Source organism: Varroa jacobsoni, unplaced genomic scaffold, assembly GCF_002532875.2.
Source record: "Varroa jacobsoni isolate VJ856 unplaced genomic scaffold, vjacob_1.0 scaffold_782, whole genome shotgun sequence".
In the NCBI taxonomy this organism is placed as follows: domain Eukaryota; kingdom Metazoa; phylum Arthropoda; class Arachnida; order Mesostigmata; family Varroidae; genus Varroa; species Varroa jacobsoni.
Genome location: NW_019213684.1, coordinates 140,146 through 167,444, shown reverse-complemented (window position 1 = coordinate 167,444; position 27,299 = coordinate 140,146). Strand labels below are relative to the sequence as shown.

Sequence of the window (27,299 nt, the reverse complement as noted above, 5' to 3'; positions counted from 1 at the left end):
ATATATAGAATATCTTCTCGATCTATCTTTCTCGAAATCGAATGAAGCTTTTCCCTATTTATTTTTTATCAAAATATAGACAGTCGTATAAACGTAACCGCTGTTAATCATTTTTATTCTTCAGGATTCTCAGTAACGAGCATTGGCTCAATAAGGCATCTGTTATCCTATGCTCTTGTTTCGTGATCAGATTTTGTCTAGCTAGAACTGGAGAACAATTGAATTATGTACATAGAAAAGACCTCTAAACTAGTATTCTTGACCACGTAAAGAAGTAGACTCATACCACATTCTCAGCAGACGTATCGGCCACAGAAAACGTCGTGACTGATGGGAAAAACATTTTCGTTGGAGTACTTTGAATAAAATACTCCAACAATAGAATTTTAAAGCAAATCAACATTCTAGGGCTATGCGATTGCCTCTGAGAATCTTTAGAAGTATTTAATAGACATGTGTTTATATATATATGTCTATATAAAAAGATGCTTGGGACGAACGTAGATTTTTCGTATACATATATAGATGAAATGAACGATAATCATTGACACAAGGTTATCCTATGAAACAGAATATACTCATTTCGAGTACAATCCAACGTACGACCCTATGGTACCATGTATAGCAACATATTGTAAGGTAAAAATCCGTGCATCAGTTTAGATTGCGTATATACCGGATACTGTTAATACTAATTATTATTACCTTTGTAAACGTCGACCTTGTGAGTACTTGAATTTTGTAACGGCACCCTATGAAGCATTTGTTGCTAACTGAATATTATAAATAATATCAACTACTCTAGTGTTAATTAAGTTCCAAATAATGATGATCATAATGTATGCTAACTTAGTAAATAATTAAGAATACATCTAAACGCGGACTACTTGCCTTTATGATTGAGATATATATATATATTGATAGCTTCACGGTCTCAGTTAGTCAAATGACCCCTTGACCCAAAACACAATTGAGCAAATCTACTACTTCTGGAATGATATCATAAAGTTAACGCGAACAAACCTCAGCATTTCTCTCGTTTAGCTTCACGGATCTGATCATTTGACACACTGAAGAAGCTAACAATTAGTTTTCAGGAGAACATCCGAAGCTACGGCTATTTATCCATTCGGTAGCACTTGATAAGCAGCATATTGAGTTGATAAGTAATTTGTTCTGGCGAGCGTCTAGCAGCTCAATGTCTAACGGGAATGGATATAAAATTTGCTTATACTGACACCGCAAAAAAAATCCTTCTTTGTTTTTGTGTTAGTTACAGATGGAGAACACCATTTCCTGATTTCGTTCAAAAATTACGCCTGTGTAAGACTTCCTTTTTTTGAGATCTGTTGGCATATACAAGAAATTACAGCAAGCATATGCACCCGGGGAAATATGAGTAGAAATAATAAAAAAACAGGAAGCTATTTTTGAAGGGATTTGAATTTTATTGCTATGCGAACACGAATGGCTTGTATTGCGTCTATAAACACGGGCATTTAGAAAGCTCAACGGAAACACCGGAAGTGGTATTGGCTATCAAGCGCCACACAACGACACCTTTGGAACATATTTCTCAGATACTGATTGGGATATTCATGGAAAATTTTGTTTCACTAAAAATTAAGGGATTACTTAGGTAACACCCAGGGTATGGGCCCTACAAAAGTGTATACGGCACGCTCACGTCGTACCAGTAGTCGAACGGTAAGCGTTACCTCGGGCCCAAATGAAGTATTAACGTAAACGAATTCATCCAACAACAGCAGTTTGTGATATAGCTAATCAGTATAATGTTCACAATCCAAATTTTGGCCATACGCGGTAAGTAGCTAGATGTAGGCTCGCGTATTCCTGTTTGCGGTTGGCCACGACCTGTAATGCCAGGTCGTTGGGTGATCACACTGCATAGCTCGCCAAGTAGGTGGACAATAAACTCGAGATATCGTAGACTTTGAACCTATGCATTTATATGAAAATGCGCTATATAAGTATGTTATCATGCAGTATAACCATTCCTTTAGCAGTATTGAGGAGACGCTGCTGCATTTGTATAGTTCATGTCCCACATGGGATACCTGCAGTAAGCCTTTGACTCTGCAGGGAAATTTGTGTCGGAAGTTCTAACCATAGTGAAATGATTCAGATATATTATATTGAACATAATTTGATAATAATATGATAACAGTTTGATGCTATAATAGGCTACAAAAGTATTTAGAAGGATCCAGGTGGCGGCATTGAAAGGCTTGGCTTAAAGGTTGTGGTTTATGACATCATTTAAAAGATCTTGATCATCATTAGAATAATGGCCTCCGTGCGTGCGCCCCTTGACCGCTGGCGGCGCCTATAGATTCGAACGATCATGCAAATCGCTCCATTTGGTTCAAAAAGCCCACCGCAAGTGCTCTAGACTGCTTTCTATTACGGTTACTGTAGGTGTTCTGATAACCATAAGGCAACAGCCCTTCTGTGGCAACGTTTCATCTACTCTGTAAAATTACCGCTAGGCTGGAGCTACGGCATCTGTAACAGCGAGCAACAAGTCACAACAGATATATAGGTATATATGCAAGCGGAACCTACGCAGTTGCTTTACGAATAGCCCGCCCTGTATTTTCTGTACCTTCGTTTTGACCTCGTCTCCTACCAATGTATCTCGCCAGAGGTTTATAGACAAAATCCGTCAAGTGCTAAGTGATCGAAACGCAATTTTCAAGCTGATAACGGGAGTTCATACAACAGATACACAAATTGGATCATGATGACAGTGTGCTGACCAATGATAACGAGGTTATAAAGCTATAATTCGTTTGTTCTAACTATCCTTCGAGGCTTGCCCAGATCGAAACTTAGGCCCATGGCCAACCCAATAACAATACGTTTTTCATGATAAAAGTAGAGAAATTTTTTATTAGGTCACATACGCGGCATCGGTAACACACAACGACTAGCAAGAACCATGGAAAAGTCATTTGCACGTAATAGCTGCGACTGCCAATGTTCCTCGTGAAGTAATGATAAATATTTTAATAGAGAAATTTTACTAAACGAATTGCCGATCGTTATGTCATTGATAAAACGTTACATACAGTGTAAATCTTTAGTCAACGATGAGTCATTCTCCATCTACATGCAATCCTGTAAAGGTTAGCTTGTTGGCAGGCTTCAGAACCCGGGCGAGACCTTGGATTCTAAGAAGGACCTCAGCTTGACAGGCAAATCCAGTAGAACTCTCAGGTCGTCAACGAACTTGCCCAGACAGCTGCTTCAGCACTCTTCGGCATGAAGAGTCCCAATGACCGTAGCATAATAGAACCATCAGCAAAAACACGAGGAATAGTATCCGACAATATTTCCGCTTCCAACGGAACTTCACGGAGCTTGTTAGGATCAAATCTGCCAGTGCATCTATGCTTAAAGACGGGTGTGGCTTGCATTATTACGACAACTTTTACAAAAGTCATACAAAATTCGACCGGGATGCGTGTTTTCCCTGATAATGTCATCATGTTACCCATGTAAGCAATGCAACTCGTCACTTCTTTAGCTAGGCTTTTGCCGACTTAGATTCTTATTACCGATTATGAATATATATCCAAACATGGAAACTGGGAAAAAAATCTGCTTGAGAATGGTCTGTACGGCTGTTGTCATGTGCGCACATGACTCATCTGGACCGTGTGCCACTTACGGGGTCATCGATGAAAGCCTCCTCTATTGCCAGCACAGACTATTTTTTAACTAAAGTATCCAGTCAGATGTAGCCTCGAGAAAGTGACAAGACACTCAAAATGGTGCAACTTCTCGTAAGCGCTAGCCGCGCGCGCACCAATAATAGCACCGGAGTAGAATGCAATGTCACCACAGTCTTATATCAAATACATTATATGCGTTACCATATAAAGTGGAATACGTGATTGACTATTGACACGTATCTGCTCCCCTGTTGGCGAGGCATGACAAGCGGGTCCCATGTTCCATACAATGGCTGTTTGATAATCAATGGAATAGTTTAATGTAGAGGTGATCCCTAGCATCGATTCAATTTAGAGATCGTTGATTTGAATCCTTTGTTCGGATTAAGAGGTATGGCAGCATTGTAAGGTAAAGTGTAACTAAGTAAAAAAACTCTAAGAATAATTCTATTTGTATTGGGGTACATAGTCGTCAGCAAAGCAGACATCTGTATCATTTTGTATACAAAAAAAAGAGCGACGTAATAAAAATGGATATCGATCGTCAGTGGCAATGACAAAGATCGGAAAGAACACTGTTTACTCGACAGCCCGGCATGGGTTTATTAAATGGCACGTATGATACAAAGGAGGGTATCATACAGCATCATTGTTATAACGTAGCCGAGCCATGTCAACAACACTCTGTCATTCCAACGAACTTGAAATGATACTGCGTCACATTTTTTAACAAATCAGCGCCCATTTTTAAGATTAGTCGTTATTTTGCAATAATAATACGGACAACGGACATTTTAACGAACGTTTCAAACAATCAACTGTTTTAACATTACGTTTTTCTGTCCTGTCGTGAAGCATGTCATATTTCAGTTTGCTAAACGGTTAAATTCGAGCTTTTAGATCGTCTTGTCATCACACTGGAATCTGTTCGATAAATCTCACCTGAAATACCATACGTTAGACGAGACATCGTATTTTTGTAGGACGATCAAGAGGTGACATCGAAGTAATGTCGGTAGCATCCGCCGGAAGGTATGTTAATGGCTTTCTAGAAGGACACGCAATTTGTCTTTATGGAGCACCCTTCGGCTACGTCGCTCAATAGTAAACTAGGGTAGTAAATCTAGCAGCTAGCAAGCCAATGCTTCCGGATGAATTATCTATGGTTTTACTGGACTGTTTATACAGCGATAGATTTATTAAAGAGAGAGGCACTTCAAGAGACATTCGGGAAGTACGAGACGGAAAAAATGAGATCAATGATGCAACCTAATGACCACAAGTAATTACTGTCAACAAGTAGTATACAATAATATAGTAGCAAATGAAAAAAAATTACCGCATCTAACACAGACAGACAGATGAAGAACTCGATCTTTCGTGCGCTCAAGAACTCATAAGTAAAACTGTGTATTCGTCTGAGCAAAAAGACGACAAACGCGTCCGGATTAGGACAATAGAAATGCGGGAAGTAACGTCCCGTTGATTCAATCATAGCTGGAAAATACAAGCATGGCATCAGACCGAAAGAAAACAAGAATGAGAAATCGTTTACGTTGATTATCAAATACTCGGAAAAACCCAAATAGTTAAGAGACGAAAAAAGGCTGAGATTTACGTGCAGCCCTCTATCTGGTGTAAGCCGACTTAGTTAAACACAATTCTCGGTTAATATTTAGTCTGCTTGTATTAGATATTTAAAAGTAACTGCATTAAACTTATACCCTAATTAAATCTATTGAGTTGTCTGTGAAATATCTGCCCAAAGCCGGTGGAAAGCAAAACGTTACGCCTAATTAACGACTGCTAAATGAGGCGCACGTGCAAAAAATATGTGTTTCAATGGCAACTACGTAATCTTGAGAACAAACAAAGCTTCACATAAAAACAGACTCATAAAAACTAACATAATTGTCGATTTGATAGGTGGCCAGTAATCGTTTGTGTCACAGAACTTATTAATTTAGCCGCACCTGAGCCCAAACAAAATTTGCAATGGTCAACCCGTGGGAAAACTTCAGTTGGAGCTGATCTACCTTAGCCTATACGAACCCATTAAATCGAGTTGAGCCAGGTGTCCACGTCAAACACCCATCGGTTAAGCGCCCACGTCAGAACTAGGAGTCGGAAAAATCGAGCACAATGGAGGACAATTTTTCTTTTTTGACCATTCATACGCTGTGTTCAGCTACGTACTATAGAATGTTTCGAAACGATAATTGAAGTACTATTGAAATAGACCATTGTTTTTAGTTCTGGCTTACATAAACGAACTTTACGCATGGTTGTCAATGCACACTCTCCTTGTAAATGAATCTTTTCATTATGGTTATTACAGATTTAAAGGTCACACTTCAGGAGTGGTCACCATTTTACCAAAGACTACAAGATCGCTGACTAGGGCACGAGGCTTGGAAAAGATGTGGGGTGTCACGAAAATCCATCGCGCTGCAGAAGTATTATGTTGCTACAGCACCAAAAAACGATCTACGGATGTTTTGGAAATTACCAAGAATCAAGTCACACGAAGCAGAAAGGGTCGTTCGTGAGAGATAACGATCATCAACACAACAAAGCTTCAAAAAATAGCGCGACTCGACACTGCATATCATCGCTATTTTGCATGACGCAAAAGGGGCAGAATCAATCTGCGTGGTTGTTTGCCACTACAACAGCTGTCAATTATATATGTATTCTTTCAGTGGCTCTTAGCAACGCCTTTGACAAGCTCTCTATCGAAATAGCCTGTCAACTTGTAAACAGAGCTTAGTTTTTTAGGGCAATTGACAACACAGCAGTACCCTTGGTACAGTCAGGTTTCTTTTCAAAGAGTACGCACTCCGCGCTTCATCGCGGCTGAACGCTAATACATTTATTCCTTGTACTATCAGTTTGCCCTTCCACGCTTAGCTGCAGATCAACCCACATACGATTCCTCTCACCGGTATTTGTCTACTGGCCCAGCTGCTGGTTTAAGGCATCCATAAATTTCTATTGTACACTAGAAGCTTAAAGAAGCAGTCGTATTTAAAGTTATTAAAAACCTAACCTGGCCGTAGACTGTCTCTCAATATGTGCTTTATCTTGGTGCTGTTTGTTAGCCTGCGATGTCTTATTTGCCACTCGATTACTGCAACATAGACAGCGCCAGCCTTCAAGCGTACTAACAATATCCAAAATTTCTACCGATCATTCCATTGCTCAACGCTGGCGTTGCCTCTCGTCAATATGTAACGCTTTTTCGTAGCGAAATGCTCCAGTGCCACCGTAAACCGGATATAAAAGAACATTTCTTATGTTTTTATTTTTGTTCCATCCTTCTTTACCACCTAGTAGGGGGGCTTTCCTTCGCACAAAATATTCATACGACCTTGATTGCTCGGATTCGAAGATTTTCTCATCATCCTCCACAGCAATTCAAGCATTATTGTCTATGTAGGACAACGTAGCTTCAGCCGCCATTGTCCCAGCGGGCGGCCGTTGCGCTCGCGATTCGCTCGGTTGATCCACATCTCAACTGATCGTGGCATCATTCGTCATTGCGTTCGTCCCTATATATTGCCTATGGAAACTATTCATTGCGGAAAATGACATAGCAATATAAAATGAAACGAGACATAAGCTTATTTTCGGTTATTTCATCCGTCAATTTGTGTTGTGGGGCCGTAGGCTCGACCTATTTTTACATATTCCCTGATAAATGACACTGTTAAAGCCCCTGGCTCTTATTTCTTCATATTATTTTTCCATTTTTACCTTATCGGAGGCTTCACACAGATGTGCCTGTCTAGAGAAGCCCGAGCAAATGGCGGTGAAGACAAAAAAATTTGAGGAGTTCAGTATGCGAGTACAATCTATTGATTCTTAGGTAATACGTAAAATAGTAACGGATTAAAAGATACCCGTTTCGTTCGCCTAACCTTGTAGGGAACCCACTATTAAACTGGACCACAATGACAGTTGTAATGAAGCTTAACTCATTTCTATTTTTAAAGCTTAGCCTCTTATAAACTACAGTATACTATTAGCTGCGCCATTGCACATGCTAGCAGCATAAGGGCAATTTTTCAATTTGCAACAATTAAAAAATTGCCTTTATGAAGTAGCAACAAGCGGGGCCGAAGCATGCTATATTGACTTATGTTATATCATCAGCTTAACAGTCCAAAAAGAGGGTGGACATATATCTCAGTGGAGGTTTGTTTACTGTCTGTTAGGATAAGATTAAATGATATGGGATCATTATGTTAAATCAATATTGGCTCTTTTAACCACTGACCTAGAAAAATCTGACCCAAAAGGCGGCGTCTATCTTTTTGGCCAATTAATTGCTTCCATTTTGGAATTAGTCATTCGATTCAAGATGCGAATATCGCGCTCTAAAGACCAACATAAATCGCGTTGTTTTTTTTGTAGTCTGGCGTTTTTCTATTGCATAGGCGATAGTCGCGTTGACGATGTAGTTAAGTGGATGACTGTACCAAACCCAGTCGGCGCACAGAACTGGCCCAGGTCGCAACTAGGAATTGATGAGCCCATGGATGTCCAGAAAAAAAATTTTTAACTGAATTTAAATCACATATAGCTTCTGCGGGAACCATATTGTCTTTCGTACTAAATGTTTAACTTTGAATCTAGTACGTAAATAAAGCTTTTAAAAAAGCTTGGGAGGCATTAACGCAAAAATAATTTAATAATTAATAAAATAATTAATTAATATATTGATGGGCATTTGTGATCAGTAATGATCGTTCGAACTGCTAGTGCTCGTGGGACCTATGTTTTCTATTATTGGTGATGAGATTCTAGCCTAACCTACCTAACAGAGATTAACATTTGACGTAAAACATAGCTTCACACAGAGATATACGCGCGGACTCGTTGAAGATTACCTTAGTATTGATCTTCGGCGTGAACCTTTTGCCCACATGACACGGTGATTGGCTTGATTCTAGCAGTTTAGGTGAAATACACATAATAAATCCACTCCACAATTTCATCAAATCACAAAATTCTACGAACTTGCTTATAATCCCGCAGCAGGAATAGCAGGATCAACTGAAATTTGCGATAGACCTAACTTTTTTGCTTGGTCTGGTAAATTATTGACCTGCGAGTATAAACAATGTAATTGCGTTATGAACAACTCATAGAGCATTTTAGATTCAATTGACTAATAAATCAAAAAGTGTATATTAATTTCCAACGATAAACGTATGGAACGCCAGCAAGTAAACTCATAACTGGTAAGTTTGGGGAGGGATGAAAAAGCACAAAGGTAATCCTAGAAATCGAAGAAGGATTTCTGATTTATACTATCTAAACTGTATGTAAACTAACGAGGCAAGACGTCTGCATAGGGATACGATTGCTTCTGGAAGCTTGCCAAAAACTTTACGTACACTTAATTTCATTCGGCTGTACGCTTTCTGTAACACCTCCGCATATGTGAAACCTCGCTCAGGATCTGTTGATTTAGCACTAGACTATCTATAATAGTGGCACAGTCTAACTATTATTATTGGTATGGAACTAGTCACAAAGCCACCCATAATATCCTCGGTCCAATTCCGTTCTACCCAGTGATGGCTCACACGTAAGGTCTCCCGAATTTATGCGGAAGTAAGGGAGGATGATATTTACTACTGTGGTACTCGACCATTGAAAGTGACAGGTGTGAATTGTGTCACCAGAATAAGCCTTCACCTAAATATTTATTCTCAAGAACTCCTCTACCTTTTCTAGAGTTATGTACCGCTTTGTCTATCTATATGGAAAAAAAAAATCAATCTACACATTGTAGCACCGCCGGCCCAAGCTATAGTAGATTCTCTGCCGATTCGAGATCTTCTTTAGGGTTGACTAGATCTGAGTATTTAGCCACCCTAAGTACCGCTGCTTGTTTCCTTTCTTTTTTCCAAAGGAATAAATAGAAATATCTTGCGCAATGCTACTGTATAAAGCGTACGAAGCATTTGGCACTTGGCGACATTGGTAATATCAGGTCGATAACTCAAGCAAGAGTAGATACGTCAGTGTTCTAGGTGCGACTGGAAGATCAAAGGCTAAGAGGGAATTATTCAATATGTTTCTTTAGCGCTATCCGATTTATCTTTAAGTTAACTAATTGACTAGTCGAACCTACTTACAAGAACCACAAGGCTTTTGGCCATATAAAGAAGTAGCAGTGGGGGCAAAGAAGAAGTACAGCTTCTCCGGATTTGTCACTTGATTTCACCAATATACAGTATGTCACCCAGTGAGCACGTTCCCTTCCCGCTTAGTTTTCAATATCGATTTGAGTACGTTAGAACTAGACCTATTGTTGTAGGATGCATAAGCAAGCTACACTATATATATATATATATATATATAACTTCCAAATGCACTTGATTCACAGCTAAACAACAATTTTTCCAAATTCAATTAATAAAAAGATCACTTGGTTAACTGAAGTAGCACCAACTACAATGATGGCGCAACGGGAAGCGTGTCCATCTGCTGATGTCTCCTTCCGATGTTGTTGTCGTTTTCGAAAAGTCAAATATCTAGAAAAGTTTATTAAGGCCACATCGCCACTAAAATATACCTTACAAAATAGGAATGGGATTTTTTTCACATTGTGCTACTCCGAAATATGCTCTAATAAATCGTGCGTCTTATTTATAATAGTATATATAGTTTGGGAAATATCCGGCAATATAGATAGTTTTGTTTCTAAACACGAAGTAGCATTTGGGTTATTGGAGGCACCTGAAGTATCGTCTCTTTATCCGTTTCTATCAGAGGCTGATTGATATGGTGACACCAGTCACTGCCTGCAGAAGTACTAGTTTCCGTTGTCGAATGTAGCGGAAGGTGCACATAGGTGATTTACAACATATTTACGCGAGATTTCAGTAACAAAGGCAATTTGTCAGCAAGAGGACTACTGGCAAGAGATGATCTGCTCAATAAAAACTAGTTATATGTTTAATGCGTAGCTTTGCGCAACTTAATTTGTTGTTTATTTTACCCAGGCCTGGTAAAATAAATGTTTTGAGCATCAAGTATGAAAGTACAAATTCGTACGACCCTAAGGTCAATAGGTAGATTTGCTATCCGTTAAACTATTTTGTTTGCCCATTTCTAACTCTTTAACAGCTTATCTGTAACCAGGTGATAGCCGATGATAAAGAGGTAGCGACTTTAGTTCATCAGAGGGAAATTTTATGCATAGCAAATGTATCCAAAGTAAGAATTGTTTAATGAAACTGATGTTGAATGTGGTCATTCAAAAGCTTATCGTGTTATAAATTTAATATATTTGACCAGTTTTAATCTGTCGTTAAGAAACCATTTTCGTCACACACGTGTTGTTGCCACGGTTTGAATAACTGACCTTATTTGAGCAGGTACTAGAAGTAATAGCTGGTAAGCGCACCGTTTTTAAAAGAAACAAAGTTCATAAAAAAGTATTCTGTGCAAAAGATGTAAATAAGGGGACACCCGGGTTCGAACCGGGGACCTCTCGATCTGCAGTCGAATGCTCTACCACTGAGCTATATCCCCACGCGACATTACGCCAAAAGGATATCGATCTCTACAGCAAGCAAGAATCAAGTAGATTGTAGCTTCATTTTTATGCCGTGCCCTCATAAGCTGACCAGTTAAGTCACCCAAGGCTTTCTTTCGATTCATACTACGTAATCTCCCATTAGACTAGATTGCATCGGAGCGTGCATCGAGGATTGCTTAGACAGTCGTCATTTATGTCCGACTTCTGTGGATTGCTGCTTTAACCATTTACAAGTAACAATGAGACATTAATCTTGGACACAATGGATAAATTTACAGATGCAATATAATAAAGGAGAGTTTATATAAAGAGACGAATAGTACGAAATGAAAAACGTGAAAGTTCGACCAGAACGTGATTACCTTTCGTAAGCGCAAGCGATGCCGACGATCATTTCTTGCCTCATGCATTTGAAAAATACATGAATGGTGGATTAGGTAGAAACATACACCAATACCAAGTAATAAATTTGTATCCTCTTTGGACATTCGCGCTTCGAATGTATAAATACATAGATACCAGCAGCTGTAGCGGATCAACTGACAATTTATTTTATTGACGAAGTAGTGAATAGGATTTCTTTTCGTCATAACGAGAATATCTTATCGAATTTAAACTACTTAAGAATTAGATATTGTCATAACTTTTGACAACTCTTATTTATATGTTTAAAGATAAATACTTAAGTAGGAGAATGTTGAAAACTGCTACTAATAAGTTCATGTACTAATGTTGACTTAGCATGGGGCTCTTTAACGCATAGTTCTGAAAAAATTTTGGCGGTCATAAGCACAATAATTGGATTGTAGAATTGTACAATTCCGTCACTTGAATTTGCGAATTGAAATAAAGTTAACTTAAAAAATTGCAATTTGCACATATATAGACTTTTATTGCATATAACTTCACCTGAATTCCACCTAGAGATAATATTTGCTTCACTATAGCGGCATAGGCTCGATGGTTAACATTGTGTTTCAGTCTAGTAAATAAAATTAATTGCCGTTTATATTAATGTATATAAATGTATATATTGATTACCTTAATGCCCAATCAGAGCGCATAAACAATATTTTGGAATACTAGCGTAGAATAAGCTTGTTGGAAAAATAACAAGTATCCAAAACTCTAGCATAGGAACTTGCACAAAAGCGGTCTAACTCTAGATCTTTAAGCGAGCACCAATCAGTTCAAATCTCCCGCCAAATACCGCTTGCTTATTCGATGATAAGAAAGGCGCATCGAGCTAGGGCTGGCGGCATTCGATTGTCAATGTTAGCTCTATATGCATACCAGCGGTGTTTTCATTCCGCAAAACAACGGCAAGCATGGCTGCCCCTCCACTGAAACTCGCGCACCGAATCGGTGCGAAGTCTTTAAAAATGAAGAACATTAGAGAAGCGCCTGGCCGGATAGAGAGACTTCAGCGATTCATAGGTGCTTTGTTAAAATATGAGCGCATCGAGCTTAATGCAGGTAGTTATGTTGTTTCCACAAACCTTAAAGTGGCGCAATAGACTTAGTGTTACATGTGACGGTATTGACGTAAAGAAACAGTTCGGGGCAGTATGCGTTGAAAATCTGTACGGACAAAATGAAGTTTTTAAGTCGACTAAAAGTCTTAAAAAAATATTTTTCCTCGCCTCATCTTTTCCCCGATGCACCTGTTTTAAATCTCCAACTTTTTGCTTGTGATAAATAATACCAGACCGACCCTCAATAGGAATAGCTCAGCTACTTGCGACGTGTGTGTTATTGCGTAATAGCCGGCTACATAACGTTCAGTGTTACAACGAGGTATAACCATTACTAGATAGAGTGGCGGATTATGGATTGAGCCTAGATTTGACTGTCATTTTCGCGACTGGCACAAGTTAGCAGAAGTAAGGCTCTGTGAGGATGAAGAAATTTACAATGAAAATATAGATATCTCCCGACACGAAACTTTTACACTGTTTATTAGGTTCGGCAGGAGAAACGCGTGACCACGCTGAGCGACTAATTCAGGACGCGATTGTGTATGGACCCGCGCACGCGCGCACAATGGAGATTGCGAATTTCTGGCTACCCGAAAAGCAGCTTGTGCATAAGCTATTCAAAGTTCTCGCGCCCCGGCTACAGAACGAAACTTCGGGATTCACAAATGTCAGTTTGCGTTATCTAATAGCTCGTCATTGACTGCAGCTATAGCTCTCCATTCCTTATCAGGTGATAAAAAAGCTAGGCTAGCAGTGAGGTGAACACGAAATAAATGTATTCAAGTTCATACAGTTCATTTTAGGTCTGGCCTGTACGAAGTTGGAACAGAAGGTCATTTATGTTTGTATTATTAGTATGGAGTGCTTGTAGTATGTATTTGTGTAGAATACGTGAACTTGCAGTCATCGACTGCAGCAAATTAATGATGATTATGATAGTTGTAATAATAACATACACTAATAGACGCATATCTACTTGATTTACCTTTGTGTACTCTCATATCAAATGCCGTTGAATGTCTATCCACTTTTATTTTCTATTTATACTTTCGATCTCGGACTTCGTGATTTCAAACCGCAGAGCTGTCCATGCACCGCACGCAAAATAGAACCAGATTATTAACTTGTTTTAATCATCGTGACGAATCTGTGTTCTTAGCGATCAAGTAGACGAAGGCTAACGGCTTGGTGGAGCCCAGAGAAACGCGCATACTGATGATTTTCCCATAATAGCAATTTCTATCGATACAAAACTCATCTTTAGTATAATATCTTATCGGTGCACGTTTCCTTGTGGCGCCTCCCCGATCCAACCAAACAAGTGGCTGTCGTACAAAACAGTATTGAGTATCTTAACCCATCAACAGTTGTTATCGGGTGCTGCCCGAATCAATGAGTCTGTTAGTCCAACAGAATGACACTAACGCGCATCGCAGCAACAGCTCGTTGTGAATAGGGTTGCCTCTGTGAAACGACTTCGTTCGAGTCGACATGTTCATTTCGGCACGTTGAATAGTGGTTGTCGGTAACACCAACAACAATTCCATTTTGCTTGCACTACCGCCGTCTGTTTTGTATTTGCTATTTCGTAATATAAGTGGCTAATTGAAACATGGTAAATTTATGGCCGAAAGTACCTGCTGTGCCATTATCACATTATGGTCAAACTAATAGTTGTTGTTTGCTTGATGATGTCTACTTTGCATTTGTAGTTGTGGATTCTCGCCGATCCGCCACAGAAGCCGCACGATCCAAATGACCTTGCCACACCACGTTACTATCACGACTGGGTCGCCCTTGAGCTCAAAGGGAATCCATTGCCACCGATTAAGCAGAACGCGGCACCTAATAAGAGCCTTTATCTGACTAATATCTTACTCTCATCTGCGGCAATGACCGCGAAAGAACCAAAATAGCTAGGCCGATAATCGCATGCTTAGAATATACAATAAAAGACAAGTAATAAAAAATACAAAAAAAAAAACGTAAATTTTCAGGTTGCATACGTTACTATACAGCCAAGTGGTTTTTTATGAATATTATTAACAAAGTGCACGCGTATGCAAATTTTACGCGTTACCATTGCGGCTATAATAAATAAAGACAGCAGTATATCGTAGTTGTTTTAATGTATTTTCTCGGCTGTAGACCAGTAAACTTAGTGTGGGACTTGTCAATATCGCATATGTTTGCCGTATTCAATACAGCGGAAGTGAACTAAATTAGAAATCAGATACTTCTTGAATTATGTTGTCAACCTAAAATATATATTTTAATTGAAACTGTTGTTCGAATTTCGTTCTGATATTCGACCGTATAGATCTAAAAACAAAACCCAATGAGCTCTTATTTTAGCCGAACCTCGATGCCCGTATTGAAATGAGCTTTAGTGCGCACTGGCCAGACGAAACGTGAATATATCACAACAAATTTGATATTTATTTAGTCTTAGGTAGTTTTCTGAGTATGTAAAAAGAAAACGAATATTATAAAAGCAGGTATTCGTTGCTGAACCTTGCTCCTGCCAGGTTGGAAGCTGCCTATCGAAGACGAATGGCAGCCGCGTCCAGAACCCTTTGTGTGGCAGATGGCATCTTCTCGATAGCTCGCGAAAGCTCTTCCGAAGGTAACGTCTTAAAGTTGTTTTCCGTTTTTCTAGAAACAAAGCACAACGTTGTTATTGAATAATTACTTAAAAAAAGCAGAGAAGGTGATCAGCTGCAACTTCTAAACCAGATATTAAGTCTGAACTTCAAAAAAACTTACCTATGCACCCAGGGATGCCAAGGTCCTTGTATTGAAGGTGTGCTAGTCGCCTGGTAACGGAGAAGTTTTCTCGCATCATGACCCGCTGAAGTTCTCAAATGTTCTACCCATTTAATAAGTTCATTCTTAAGAAATGGATTGCACCGAAGCTGCTCTCTAACCAGACAAAGTAACGAATTATAAGTGGTAAATGAATGCAATAGACATAAGAGGATGCCAACAACTTACTACGTTAATTTTTATAACAGTTAACTTTTCGACACAACCTCGTCCCTGCGAATCGTCCACATTTTAGCTAGTCGTTCCATTTTGATCTATTGGAACGGCTTGTGGTAGGTCAGTAAAGCATTCCAGCAATATCAAGATTTCACGTGCAGACAGGGCGTCGGCATCTGTTCCAGCCGAAGGCTCTACATAGAGTAATTTTTAATGCAGATTCGCCCTTACCCTCAAACCAATGCACATTCTTGTGCTTCGGCCGCAAAGTATATGAGACCTGTACCATCGGATATTTTTAATATCGTGCATGTAGAGCAGTTACTTGTTTGCCTCATTGCGACAGCCTGGCAGCAATCTGTTACAAATGTCGAAGCGGTCCACTTTAGGTTGTATTTGTATCGCGTACATTTCACCAGTACCAGTACGTATTACATACGTTTCACAGGCGAAGTCTCGCTTGACATCTTACCCGGCTTATGTTTAGGCACATAATTGAATTACTTAAGTTATGAGGCAACCATCTTTCGATATTCTTTCGCCTAACCGCGCACTATAACCTAATCTATTGCGTTCGTAGGCGATACAGCTGCCTGATGCGCAAAATGGTAGTTAAACTTCAAAAGAAATTGATCCATGGCGAGTTAGTCAACTTCGCCAGATGTTAAAGCATAGGCGTAAGTATATGGAGTAATTACAAATTCATTCATCGTTCTAACTAGGAACGAATATTTATCGGACTAATGGAAACATACCTGTGTCCGTTTACGTATTCTGCAACGATCGAGGGATCTCGATGTCTCCTAGGTCGCAGATAGACAACCGTGGCGGGATTTGCTTTTGCAAACTCCACGATCTCCTGCTCAATAAATTCACGCATGTAACGAGACCTATGTCAAAGCAACGGTTAAGAACAATGGAATACGTTAGGTTAATTTAGAATCTAGTTATCTAGACCATTGCTTTTTAACAAAGACCTGTCATTATAGTAGATAAGCACGAAATGTTACCTAGTCACTTTGCTAAGTACGCTAATACTAAGTGATATTATAAGAATACCAACATGATGCATAAAGCTCGTTTAAAAACAAATGATAAAACCGTATTTTTTTCTGATATTTGAAATATATTACAACTACAGTTGTGAACTTTAAGTGATGAGCAATACGTACGATGCATGAGATTTGCAGAATTTGAATGTGATCCTGGCGAGATTTGGTACATAATGCAGCATGCCGTTTGTTAGGCTATACTGCAGAAATATCCCTGCTTTGTACTGATTCATGTTGATTTTTTTTTCTTTATTTAGGCAAAATTAAACCGCGTTAAAACACAGTTGACAACATAAAAATTCAACTAGTAAAGTTCCTGGATCAGCGGCATCAGCAGCGCTCTGCGCGATTCACCCCGCAAAACTAGATGCCGCCTAGCAACCAGCAAAGTTCGCACGAACAAAACAGCTTTTTTTTATTATATATAGAAGTTATAATTCTATTCATTTTGAAATGTAAGCAAGCGTACGTTTTAGGAGCTGAAAACAATAGTACATTAAATTAAAACATATTAAGAAGCAAAAGCAAGTCGCCATCTATATGATGAGCTGGGCTTCTAGTTCAGGCAGAGCGTGTCGATACACAGTTGTTAGAACACAAATGTGTAGTTGTAAATAAACACGCGTTTATATCAACTAAAAATATGGAAATGCAGAATAATGGCTAATATCAATCAGATTTTGCTCATAGTAAAAACAACAGCAGACTGAAGTGTGTAGCTTTGTGGTGTCGTTTCATGCTGCGTGCACAGGTCGTCTTTGTTTGCACTTTTTAATTTGTAGTCTTAATACCATAATATTGTACAAGCAGATATATTACAATATCTACTCCAAAATAACACAGTCCAGTAGTTTTAGATGATGTTATGTACAAACAATAAAGGCACTATGGCCGATTTTCGTACGTTTCAATCGCTAATTTTCTACCAGTGCGCCTCATTAACAATGTGTTTCGGTAAATATAATCTGAGCTTACAAAACTATTTTTTCAATAGCGGTTCTTATAACAATTGCAGTTGGCATAGCCGACAATAGTGTTGTCAGCAACGTTAAACGTTCTGCTATATCGTCTTATTTAGAAAATGACTATTCAGCCAGAGTAATTCATGGTAACTTGTATTTGGAGCTAGCCTTTCCTTCATCTGTGAGCTTTTGGATGTTGCCGTTATATACAGTTCTATATTTTCTGACTTTAAAGCATCATGTTATTGATGACTGATAAAAATATGATGTATAACTAACGAAAATTTTTCTCTGTTTTTAAGGCTGTAGTACTTAAACCTAGTTTCGCTTTGGTTCCTCGGAGGGCCTCTGTTTCGTGTCGCGTCATCGCGCCGCGGCTGGCGTCTGCCTGTAGGTGAGTTAAATAACCACGGCACGGGCACTGAAGTAAGTAGGCTAATGATCATAACCCGCGGCGATCCACCCTCTAGGTGTAAAGTTAAAGATCTTAGGCAGTGTGTAACTGTGCGTCCAGTAAATGAACTTCGCACTGGTTACCGTTCTGTTTCATCGTACAACTAGTTATGGGTTTAATAACGTAAGATTAATAGTATGATTTAGTAGCCTAATTAGTTTATTATATTAGGATTAGATATAAGGTTGAACAAGATAAGCTGTTATTTACTTTATTAGGTATTTTGTGGAAGGTGATGGAAGCGGATATTTTAACGCGGATTTCGTTGGAGACAGTGCTAGGGAAACCCAATGAGCTTCCAACGAAAGCGAGAGTCATTCGACATGAAGGCGAAAAACAATGGCAGTATGAGAGTTGTTCCGAAGATAACATCAATAACAAGGATATTTCCGAGAAGGATAAGAATTGGACTACTTCATCCAACAAACCGAAACGCTTCGTATGTGACGTCCCCGGGTGTAACAAAGCCTTTGTTAAACCAATTTTTCTGGAAATGCACGTTCGAACCCATACGGATGAGGTACGTATAAGAAATAATTAACTAGCACCATGATAAAAATATAGATGAAATTTGTAAAATCCACGATGCATTTCCGATTTGTATTGAGCTACTCAGTTTTATGTGCTTTTAAGCTTTTGAGATTATTTACGTACTCAATATATGGGCACCAGTTGTGTATACATGCTTAGAAAACTGGGCATGTGGAGCAAAATCCGGTGACTGGTTCTGTAGTTCGTCCGCTTTAAACGTAGGTTCTTTGCTAAACCTGATTCTTTGATTTTTTATCCCGTGTGGCATGTTTTCGGGGCATTTTCAGCGCCCTTATCTCTGCACTGTTGAAGGCTGCAGCCAAGCCTACACTAGGTCATGGCATCTTAAGCGACACGTCGAACGCGCACACAAGGAGACAAGAGACGCCGGACAAGAACAATCACTACAGCGGTTAGGTTTTGTTGCCACTTCATAGCGCTTAGCAACTGTATATTATTCCTAATTGCTATTCAGTTTATTTTCTAGTTTTATTGATAGAGGCTTTCTTTCACTTGTTTAATCAACATTAGTAAGCGATCATGACACTTTTTAGGATCTAAAGGGGTTTTATGATCTTCTTAGTGAGTTGATTTGCTTCTGGCGCATTTATAGGCATTTGTGTACTTGGCAGTCGTGTAGCAAGGAATATAACTCACGGGATGCCCTTAAAAAGCATATTGCTCGGGTCCACGAAGGCAGGGAGAATGTCGGCAGACAGAGACCTGGCGAAAGGCTCGCGTGCACCTATTGCGCTGCTTCATTTGCTAAACATAGTCGCTTAAAAGCGCATTTGTACCATCACACTGGAGAAATGCCATTCAAGTTCGTATGACGTAGAAGAGTCTAATGATTTTTATATTTAATTTTCTAGACTGTTCTTAAAGTTGTTATCTCTAGATGCGGGTAGATGATGTGTTTAAGCCAAAGGAATACTTCGTTAACGATTTGTGTTACTTTTAGCAATGTTTTGACTATAAACACTTTCAGAATACCGCTATCGAATAACGAGCAATATTAGGCAATTATCATTATTGCTAGTTGCAATTCAAATATATTAAATCTATTTTTACCATTGAATCCCATTCCGTTTGCTAACTGCTATATAACTGCTTGTTTAGGTGTCGTCATGAAGAGTGCGGTAAGCAGTTTATTATGCAGAGCAAACTCAAAGCGCACGAGAAAACTCACGCAGGATACGAGTGTGAAAAATGCCCAGGACATAGGTGAGATAACTCATTGATAATAACTATGGAAGGACTTACTTTAAGTTTGAAGTGGTTGCCAAGTTTGCTGTTTAATGCACTAGCAATTTTTAACGTAGTTTTTTAATAGCTAATAAGTATTAGCTCCCACTTTAGTTGTGACATCTATTTTTAAATGAAAAATACATTCGACCCTTAGTTTTAAGAGGAGGCTTACCTTCGAGGTAGTATTTGGATTGTTTCCTAATTCTATAACTCGAATAAACCAAAGTGATTACTTAAGCCTCTTTGCGCTCGACTGAGCTAGCTAAAAATTCAACAAAGAATTTCTCGTTGCTCATTGTCCATATGCAATCTCAATCAGTCTGTTTTTCAGGTTTCCTACTTGGTCCGCACTCCGAAAGCACTTCAAGGAGAAGCATAACGTTAAACGGTGTTCCAAATGTGATAAAACCTTCACGAGATCAGGTGAAGACACTGCATTCCACTGCTTCGATTTACATTCGAACTTAAAGCGCATCGAGGATGTACACCCGATATGTGGAAATTAGACGTTGATGTCTAAATTTACTAGTAGGCTAATTATCTATTTCAATATTTAGGTGTGATTTTGAATCAAACGAGAAATAGAAATATCCAAAAAGCCAATAATTTTCTACCGAGTTGTCCACTACGGCTTGTCACGTATAGGTCTTAATATATTGTGTCTCGTTTTTATGTTCCCACTACTGCAGTCAACCTTGAAGCTCATCTGGCAACACACGAAAATGAACGTGAAGCGTACTTATGCTCTCATGAAGGATGCACCAAATCCTATTTTGACGTGAGTTTTTTATGGAACCATCTAGCCACCTATTAACATGTGTGCTTGAGTAACTTGCGATGATAGGATGAACGGCATTGACACGTACAGTACGATGTTTCAGCAACGAAACTATATAGAAAGAGAGAATAGAATAAAACACAGCTAACCTCTTCGTGGATATAGCTTTTTATTACCATAAGTATAGCAAATTTTCTTCTAGATACAGATCTGCACGTCAACTGGCTGTAAATAGCGTATTATTTCTATCTGAGGCAAAAACAATGTTTGATGCTGTAACATCAATTGTCGTCTGACATGTTCTGTATTCGTTTATATTCACCGGAAATTGTGCAGCTGAAAAACCTCCGTACTCATCTAAAGGCAGCTCATGAAGGCGTCCGTTTTACGTGTTCTGTGTGTGAGAAAAAGTTTCGGTCGAAACAGGCAGTTAGGCGACATGCCAAGAAATGTTCGCTTAAAATCGAAAAGCGTGCCGTGAGGACAGGTAATAACCCAGCCTGTTTTGATAGGAAACAAGGGAAGAGAGGTGATCAAGTGCACGGTGAAGCAGAATATATATCCTAAATTAAAAATAACAACTTTGCTAACCTAGCACTTAGGCTTTATAGATCGTTTCGCGAATTTCTATTACTGCATTACTGACGTATTAGCCTCGATGAAAATATGGAGTTGACAATCTAGTTTCTAAAAGCAGACACGGTAACGAATTGCTCCATAACCCATGATACTCCTACCGAATTGCAGGCGCCGACCGAAAACCCCGTAAAGACAAAGGCGTTGTACGGAAGCGAGCTGCAACTTGGCTTTCTGGCTGGGAAGAAATTGGGGAGTCCTCCGAGCGAAGCGGTTGCGAAACTACTGAGGATGCCGACGTTACAGTTAACCCAGATGCTCGTGGAGCTTTATTGGCATTAATCGACAAGATTTCCAGAGTTAACGATCATGCCGTCTACTCACTTAACCAAGAACGAGATCAAAAGTCAGTTAGTGTGCAGGAAACGCTAAAAGAAGATCACCAGCGTACATCCGAATGCGATGATGACGTTCGGGACGGAACCGAATGTCATGGTGACTACAATGATAATGGTGCAGATCAGGAAGAACAAACTTTACTATTTACTGAGCAGTTCGATGATCTCGAACAAAATGCGTATAAGGTTGAATCCGGAAAGAGTGCGGAGGAAATGGACAAAGAGAAAGATGCATTTACCGGAATAAGCGATCGGCGAAGCGATACTCATGCTAGTCATGGAGAGCTGGGAAGGGTTAAAATCTCCGACAGTAAAAATTGAGAGCCCGTCCCGGCCCTACTCGCGTATACTTTTTAATTTGCTACTTTAGAATGGATGCGAGAATTTTCAATTTAGTGGTTCAGTGATACTTGTTTTTTTATTATATGCAAATACATATTAATGCATCGTAATACACGAGGGGTTTTCATATCTATCGTAGTAAATCGTTTTGTTCATCACATCGTGATCTGGTGGTAGTTTCCCGAGATTAGGGGTCGCAGCTTCAGGCACGGCTAACGATACATACTACAAAACCTGTATAAATGGAGAAAAAATCTTTAACTCGCGCTGGTCGAATGCTTGCTTAAAGAGAGACTCGTAGCCTTTGTGTGCAGTCCCTCATTTCATTCATAAGGTTATAGCAGTAAGCTAATTAAATAGGATACAGTTTTTGGATACCAAGAAAGTCGTTACTTCATTTGTACCGAGAGTTGGTTAAAAAGATTGATAAATCGCTATTAAACCAAAGATAAGATGAAGGCATGCGATTATTTTCTGCATAAAGAATTATCTCTGAATTTATAAAGTGTAACGTTTATTTATATATATAATTGTAAATATAAATGTATACAATCCGCAGTTCCTGTTTGCTTTAGATATACGTCTTACTTTAGGCAAGTTTATCTCACGCTCTCATTGCTGCTGTGTATAATGTAATATATAATACCTTGCTGTTGCCACCGCAGTTCTTTCCACATTTTTCCATATAGTTAATAACCGCTATGTTCGAACACGTTAGAGAGACATGTTTATACATGCCACGAAATCTGGAACCGGAAATTACTATTGTCAAAATGCATTGACACACATTTGTTTATAAAGGGGATCTTTCCAGAAGTTAACATCATCGAAAAGAGGCGTCATAAGATTAAAGCTGCGGATACTGATCCGTACCAGGATAGCAACGTCTATTAAGATAGAGAAGTATCCAATATTTCGAATCTCAATTAAGGCGCAGGAACTTATCAATTCTTCATTATTAGCTTACTCGGGTCTAATAAAAAATGAAAGCGAATATACTCAAAGGGGATGTTCGACTCAGACTTATAGGTTCGGTTTTATTGGCTGAAACATTAACTCTTGGCATAAAAAACGCATATTATCAAACGCAACCTAAAATATGTATACGTGTTTTTTTAATTAAGCGTTTCCATGAAAAATGGATACACCTTTGCCAGGCCGACCCGCGTCGTGCCAGTGTTTCATAGTCATCTGCCAAATGCTGCACACTTGCCTCGTACTGCGAACACTTCCATAGTCTGTGCACAGTGAGCTTTCGTTCAGCTTGGGGTTCCCTAAAATTAAAGGTCTGGTAAAATATGAGTTGCATATTAGTGCAGAGCTGCGGACACACTTGTCTTACGGCTATACCTAATAGTTTCGGACCAATTCGTTGCAACCCATTCGTTGCATATAAGGGCTAAGTAAAATATTCTATATATGTATATATATTGTTGGTCATTTACATAAAATATTGTCTGATTTATAAACGAAAATTCATATTGTTAGTAAATAGCAAAGAAAAAATGAAAAACTAATTTGTATCGTGGAATAGTCAAGACTGCAATAAATTTAGACAAGATGACATGCCTCATATTTGTTATATATATATATATTACGCGTTCCTTTAGATGGCCGGCTCCCAGCATGAAGCAAAGTGCGTTTCTCGAGGCACATACCAATAAAAAAAAAAGTCCTAATAACAAGGATAAAATATCACAGCAAAATCAACATCAACTTACACGAAACGCAAAGGTGAGCCTGTTTAGAAGTTAAGCCATACATTTTGATAAGAATCAATCGAATAACAAGAAATATTTGTGTGTTGATTTGAAGTTACGCAGACAGGTACTTGGCGTTTATTATCACAATGCGATTTGTATATGTTCGGAGAAATGCACTTCGTCTCATGCTGGGAACCAGCCTTTAAAGCAATACCGGACGTAAAACTCCAAACATTGATTAAGTGCTTGCACAGCTTTTTAAAAACATTATAGTCACTATGTTGAGTAATCTTCCTCTATAAAGAAAATATTTCCTATAAAGAAAACCCACAACGCAACTATTTATCATTCGTAAAAAGAATGTACTCTTTTTTTTTTACTAATTTTTAATATTTTCTATTAAGTCGCATGCGTTTTGCATGTTCTTTACGATATCGTGTTCTCAATTGATAAAGTTGACCAGAATATGCCCGATTCGACCTCTTGCTTTAAATATATTCTAGAACATATCTATCTGTCCCAATTGCAAGTCAAATGAGCAGCTCATCTTCATAGACCTTATTATATTAGTATAAAAATTTATTTTGGCTTCACACAAAGACAGAGAAAATAGTTTCATACATTAGGAGGATGTGACACAAAATGACAATAAAATATACGCCGTAACAACTTATAATTAGCCAAACCTATGATTGCTTTAAAACTCATACAATATTACCCCCTAATTTACGGGACTGGTACATATAACTAATAGAACATACATTAAAAGTATTCAAATACCGCTAAAATCGTTTCCCACTAGTTGGAAGATGTGCGATGGATTTTAGAATGACATTTTTAGTTGATGGTGTAAGTGAAGTTACAGCATCTTGATTCGACTGTTGGAAGTTAATATTTTAAACTTTTGTAGTAGGGTTGCGTTAACTGTTCTGAAAGAAAGAAATGCACCAGTGATTTTCTTTTAAAGGAATGATGTATTTAATATTTTTACATTTGGATAACCCTTTTAAATAGTTGTTAGTGAGTTCAATATAAAGATAACCAAACTCTTCTATAAAGGTTATAAGCAAACAGAGATTAATATATATATGTATTGATGCATCTAAATTTAATTTGTTACGTGAAGTTAACTTCGTTTGTCTAGTTGTCGATCTAATCTCACTCTAAGCAAAAACTTCGATTCGCACCTTATTAACCTAGTTTGAACTCTTTAGTCTGCCTATCTGTTTATGAACCTACCATTCCTTACAACTTTTAATGGGTGTCATAGATTATTTTTTTACATTAAGTTTTTGCAATCCATCACGCTTAAGACGGACTCAGTATCATCAGTTTGAAGTTTGGCGCCCGTTTTGGCACACTCTCTTCTCTTTTCAAACTGAAAACGGATTTCGAAACCACTGGAATGATCCTTTCGTATCGAAGCGGAGTCGAGTACGTAGGGAGTCCTGACTATTTTTTTTTAATTTCGTAGTTCCAAGTGTGTTTTTGCTCATCGTTGATGTAAATTATTACTCTGTATGCAGCGAATACATTATATTAGCTTCGGGCGTGTGAGTGTACGTGAATAAAGACTGCACATATATTTTAACACGTGGCCCTCGTGGGCAGCTCGTTATACCTCCAGTAGTGTTCGCTGTACACCGGGTTTTACAGCTTTACACTCCACCGATAATGCATTTTATATTGGTGCGGTTTAGAATAATGGTCGTGACAACAAAACTGTCAACTACGTTTTTATTTACTACCGTTACTTTCTTGGCTTTGTCTACACGGAGTGCCCAAACCGTTCCCACATTACTCCATACGGAATATTTTGCTCAAAAAAAGATTTTCGTTGTTGCTAAAAATAACAGTTCCAGTATAAAGATCTTAATGATTTCAAGCCCTCGGCTGACTTTGGCTAGCATCATTTTAACTTAGTTTAATGCGACAGTCACGCGCCTGGAGCAATTGTATTCTACTATATTTAAATGGATATTATCACACAACCGTTTTGCTTGAACTTGTTTGCTAATTTATTTTCTCTTATTTTCGCTTGCTAGCAATGGCGGATGCAGTTCCAGCCAGTCGCGGAGGTTTCCGAGGCGGATTCGGACGCGGTGGACGAGGTGGCCGTGGGCGCGGCAGAGGTCGCGGTCGTGGACGCGGACGTGGAGGGAAGGAGGGCGACAAGGAGTGGCAGCCCGTCACCAAGCTGGGCCGTCTCGTTAAAGACGGAAAAATTAAGTGTTTAGAGGAGATCTATCCTTATTCATTTCCTATCAAGGAATTTGAGATCATCGACCACTTCCTCGGACAGTCGTTGAAGGACGATGTACTGAAAATAATGCCCGTGCAGAAGCAGACTCGTGCCGGTCAACGTACGCGCTTCAAAGCCTTTGTCGCTATTGGCGATTACAACGGACACGTCGGTCTCGGTGTCAAGTGTTCAAAGGAAGTTGCCACCGCCATTCGAGGCGCTATCGTTCTGGCTAAGCTATCTGTGATTCCTGTCCGTCGAGGCTACTGGGGTAACAAGATCGGTGTGTATGTGGGCGCTGTCACCCGTATGACAATTTGCCAGCAGTCTTCCCTGCATTTTGCATAAAGAAATCTTATACAGGCGCAAACAGGTGAAACTTGTTTTACCTGTTTGCGCCTGTATACGATTGTCACAATATGAATATTCATACTGTTACGGGGTCAGCAGGCCTCGTGTAAAGTCATACCATAGAATGACATGTGCTCCTATTCCTCACGTATTACAGGTCGCCCTCACACAGTGCCTTGCAAAGTGTCTGGTAAATGCGGTTCGGTCAGTGTGAAGTTGATTCCTGCGCCGCGTGGTACTGGCATAGTGTCTGCACCAGTGCCTAAGAAACTTCTGCAGATGGCCGGTATCGATGACTGTTACACACAAGCTCGGGGCTCCACCTGTACATTGGGAAACTTCGCTAAAGCTACCTATCTGGCCATCCAACAGACGTACGCTTATCTCACCCCCGATTTGTGGAAGGAACGCCCTCTAGAGAAAACTCCTTACCAGGTCCACACTGACCATCTCCAGAAGGCCGCCCGTACCCAATATCATCATGAATAATAACGTAACTAATCCAAGGATGAGGTCTCAACTAGTGGCAGGCATTGCGTAACATTTCTTTCCCCTCAATGTTTAATAAACGGCGCCTCGTATATAAGAAAGTGTCTTTTTATGCATGTTTATGCAGTATTTTGCAAATAAATTTTTAGGGATTTGAACAACTATGGGCGCGTGGATTATGGCTTAGCAGTGTGAAACATTAATTGTCGCGTAGATACTGCAAGATAGCATATGATACTTGAATATAAGGATATGTTAGGTTCCTTGCACACGGGGTGTCTCTGTTTCAGGCGCAGGACTAACCGCTCAAGTTACATCTTATACACAGTACAGTTCCGTATAATGTAAGATACGTAAAACTGATTTGATGGTACATAATTTACGTACGTAGTTTTTTAATATGCCCTAATAAATTCTGAAAAGTATGAGCAAGTTGGTCTAAAAAACAGTGTGTTCA

At 39.1% G+C, this 27,299-nt stretch overlaps 4 protein-coding genes, 2 long non-coding RNA genes and 1 other non-coding gene across 16 annotated transcripts in view; 4 read left to right on the top strand and 3 right to left on the bottom strand.

Moving 5' to 3' along the window:
* LOC111263701 (uncharacterized) overlaps positions 1–4,727 on the bottom strand; it is a 6,002-nt gene extending 1,275 nt beyond the window's left edge. Inside the window, exon 1 of the long non-coding RNA XR_002682386.2 lies at positions 4,641–4,727. This is a non-coding gene — a long non-coding RNA (uncharacterized LOC111263701). The remainder of the gene's footprint in view (positions 1–4,640) is intronic.
* LOC111263699 (uncharacterized) overlaps positions 1–8,913 on the top strand; it is a 14,296-nt gene extending 5,383 nt beyond the window's left edge. For 4 of the 7 annotated variants that reach the window (XR_015312401.1, XR_015312403.1, XR_015312402.1 and 1 more), the window contains exon 5: positions 1,274–1,435. This is a non-coding gene — a long non-coding RNA (uncharacterized LOC111263699). Of the gene's footprint in view, positions 1–1,273; positions 1,436–4,553; positions 4,731–6,036 lie in introns of those variants that run through there. The other 3 variants (XR_015312407.1, XR_015312405.1, XR_015312404.1) reach the window with 3 other exon arrangements.
* A 2,264-nt stretch (positions 8,914–11,177) lies between these two features.
* TRNAC-GCA (transfer RNA cysteine (anticodon GCA)) lies at positions 11,178–11,249 on the bottom strand. The gene has a single exon. It is a non-coding gene; the product is annotated as a tRNA-Cys (tRNA).
* A 1,260-nt stretch (positions 11,250–12,509) lies between these two features.
* On the top strand, positions 12,510–14,853 carry mRpL17 (mitochondrial ribosomal protein L17). The gene is made up of 3 exons (XM_022839023.2): positions 12,510–12,732; positions 13,220–13,401; positions 14,447–14,853. Exons 1-3 carry the CDS (start codon positions 12,585–12,587, stop codon positions 14,648–14,650), a joined length of 534 nt encoding a protein of 177 aa, XP_022694758.1. The 5' UTR covers positions 12,510–12,584; the 3' UTR covers positions 14,651–14,853.
* A 299-nt stretch (positions 14,854–15,152) lies between these two features.
* Positions 15,153–17,127, bottom strand: mRpL43 (mitochondrial ribosomal protein L43). Its single transcript, XM_022839024.2, has 4 exons — positions 16,889–17,127; positions 16,472–16,606; positions 15,501–15,656; positions 15,153–15,389 (listed from the first exon to the last, which is right to left on the bottom strand). Exons 1-4 carry the CDS (start codon positions 16,999–17,001, stop codon positions 15,275–15,277), a joined length of 519 nt encoding a protein of 172 aa, XP_022694759.1. The 5' UTR covers positions 17,002–17,127; the 3' UTR covers positions 15,153–15,274.
* Positions 17,128–17,219: 92 nt separating this feature from the next.
* On the top strand, positions 17,220–23,627 carry LOC111263692 (uncharacterized). 4 transcript variants are annotated; one of them, XM_022839020.2, is made up of 10 exons: positions 17,220–17,519; positions 18,040–18,124; positions 18,403–18,704; positions 19,003–19,127; positions 19,329–19,538; positions 19,835–19,939; positions 20,295–20,386; positions 20,653–20,741; positions 21,078–21,228; positions 21,489–23,627. In XM_022839020.2, exons 1-10 carry the CDS (start codon positions 17,505–17,507, stop codon positions 22,034–22,036), a joined length of 1,722 nt encoding a protein of 573 aa, XP_022694755.1. In that variant the 5' UTR covers positions 17,220–17,504; the 3' UTR covers positions 22,037–23,627. The 4 variants fall into 4 exon arrangements, with proteins under 4 accessions (XP_022694755.1, XP_022694754.1, XP_022694757.1 ...); XM_022839019.2 differs by having other exon boundaries at positions 18,040–18,156; positions 18,417–18,704; XM_022839022.2 differs by having other exon boundaries at positions 18,033–18,124; positions 18,417–18,704.
* Positions 23,628–25,131: 1,504 nt separating this feature from the next.
* Positions 25,132–26,943, top strand: RpS2 (ribosomal protein S2). The gene is made up of 3 exons (XM_022839012.2): positions 25,132–25,194; positions 25,806–26,285; positions 26,511–26,943. Exons 2-3 carry the CDS (start codon positions 25,808–25,810, stop codon positions 26,840–26,842), a joined length of 810 nt encoding a protein of 269 aa, XP_022694747.1. The 5' UTR covers positions 25,132–25,194; positions 25,806–25,807; the 3' UTR covers positions 26,843–26,943.
* Positions 26,944–27,299: the final 356 nt, after the last annotated feature.

Bases quoted from the DNA above. Each gene is read 5' to 3' on its own strand.
- mRpL43 (XM_022839024.2), bottom strand. From the start codon at position 17,001: ATGAATCAGTACAAAGCAGGGATATTTCTGCAGTATAGCCTAACAAAC. The intron at 15,657-16,471 runs GTATGTTTCCAT...TTGTCTGGTTAG, and splicing joins GAATACGTAAACGGACACAG to AGAGCAGCTTCGGTGCAATC. The intron at 15,390-15,500 runs GTAAGTTTTTTT...CTTTGTTTCTAG, and splicing joins TGGCATCCCTGGGTGCATAG to AAAAACGGAAAACAACTTTA.
- LOC111263692 (XM_022839019.2), top strand. The intron at 19,940-20,294 runs GTGAGATAACTC...TCTGTTTTTCAG, and splicing joins GAAAAATGCCCAGGACATAG to GTTTCCTACTTGGTCCGCAC. The intron at 20,742-21,077 runs GTGAGTTTTTTA...GAAATTGTGCAG, and splicing joins GCACCAAATCCTATTTTGAC to CTGAAAAACCTCCGTACTCA.
- RpS2 (XM_022839012.2), top strand. From the start codon at position 25,808: ATGGCGGATGCAGTTCCAGCCAGTCGCGGAGGTTTCCGAGGCGGATTC. The intron at 26,286-26,510 runs GTGTGTATGTGG...CACGTATTACAG, and splicing joins CTACTGGGGTAACAAGATCG to GTCGCCCTCACACAGTGCCT.
- mRpL17 (XM_022839023.2), top strand. From the start codon at position 12,585: ATGGCTGCCCCTCCACTGAAACTCGCGCACCGAATCGGTGCGAAGTCT. The intron at 12,733-13,219 runs GTAGTTATGTTG...ACTGTTTATTAG, and splicing joins GCGCATCGAGCTTAATGCAG to GTTCGGCAGGAGAAACGCGT. The intron at 13,402-14,446 runs GTCAGTTTGCGT...TTGCATTTGTAG, and splicing joins AAACTTCGGGATTCACAAAT to TTGTGGATTCTCGCCGATCC.